A 1402-nucleotide genomic window follows, 5' to 3' on the forward strand; every position below is an offset into this window, starting at 1 on the left:
TAGAATTCGTTGAGAGTAAGTTGTACCAAATATACAGGGTGTCTACACCGAAATGCTCTAATTTTTGAGGCAGTTTAAAAATAGTAAATCTTTCTCGTTTCAGGTCTGACTTGTCCGTTGGGTGCAGGATGACTTAAAGTTGCTGCCTAAATTTTTTCAACGTGTGGTGCGCTATGGTGTTGGTGTAGTTGTCCATCGAAACCAAAATGGCGTTAGTGCAGAAGAAGGCACAAACTGTGCTTTGGTACGCGGAATTTAAATCCATTGTGATGGTGCAAAGGCAGTTCCGTTGTGTTTACAAGAAAGCAGCACCAGACGCCAAGAGGATAAAATCATGGCACAGACAGTTTCTGGACACTGGCAGCATTCTGAAACGGCCTGGAGGGGGTCGGCGTGTCTCCGAAGAACAAGTTGGGAATGTCCGCCAAGCGTTCCAGCGTAGTCCACGCAAATCAATTCGTCAGGCTTCACGGGAACTTCAGATGCCACGTACAACTGTTCATAAGGTCCTCAGAAAGCGGTTGCATCTGTATGCATACAAGGTGCAGATTCTGCAGGCCATCAAGCCTAATGACAAGCAACGACGATATGACTTTGCATGTGACATGCTTAACCGAATCGACCGGAATCCTGTCATCTTGTCAAGTGTAATGTTTTCTGATGAGGCCACATTCCATGTCTCTGGTACTGTGAATAAGCATAGCGTTAGAATTTGGGGGTCAGAGAATCCACACAGTATCAGGGAAAAGGTGCGACGTGCGAGATAGCCCGAAAGTGAACGTTTTGTGTGGCCTCATGTGCGACAAGATCATTGGACCGTTCTTCTTTGCTGAGGAGACTGTCACAGGAACGACGTACCTAGACATGCTGGAGTTGTCTTGTTTTCCCCAGGTTGAATACCTGCAACCAAACCCTTGGTTTCAGCAAGATGGTGCTCCACCTCACTGGTCGCTGGATGTTCGGAAAACTCTGAAACATTTCCAGGACGCTGGATTGGAGGAGATGGACCCGTGCATTGGCCTCCACGTTCTCCGGACATCACACCATTAGATTTTTTTCTCTGGGGCTACGTGAAAGACAGGATGTTCGCCACTGCAGTGCGGGACCTTGAAGATCTCCGTACTCGGATTGTGGAAGTGATTGGTACCATTCCACCGGACATGTTGCAGCGGACCTGGATGGAAGTTGAATATAGACTAGACATTCTTCGTGTCACCGCAGGGGCTCACGTGGAAGTGTTTTGATTTGTTGTAATTTTCTTTAAAAAAACTTAGCTTGACATACAACTTATTTTTGTGAAAAAATTAATTAATTTCATTTCATTTTCATTCAATTTCTAATTTTATTTGCATCTAGCACAGATAGATGTGATTATTGTAAATTAACACAATACGTTTGCGTT

At 44.9% G+C, this 1402-nt stretch overlaps 1 protein-coding gene across 1 annotated transcript; it reads left to right on the forward strand.

Annotated features, from left to right (window-relative positions):
• The first annotated feature begins 206 nt into the window (after nucleotides 1-206).
• On the forward strand, nucleotides 207-767 carry LOC146004846 (uncharacterized). Its single transcript, XM_083143870.1, has one exon. The coding sequence runs from the start codon at nucleotides 207-209 to the stop codon at nucleotides 765-767; it is 561 nt and encodes a 186-aa protein (XP_082999996.1).
• The last annotated feature ends 635 nt before the right edge of the window (nucleotides 768-1402 follow it).

Source organism: Lepisma saccharinum, chromosome 22 (genome assembly GCF_977018435.1).
Source record: "Lepisma saccharinum chromosome 22, izLepSacc3.1, whole genome shotgun sequence".
Classification (NCBI taxonomy): Eukaryota; Metazoa; Arthropoda; class Insecta; order Zygentoma; family Lepismatidae; genus Lepisma; species Lepisma saccharinum.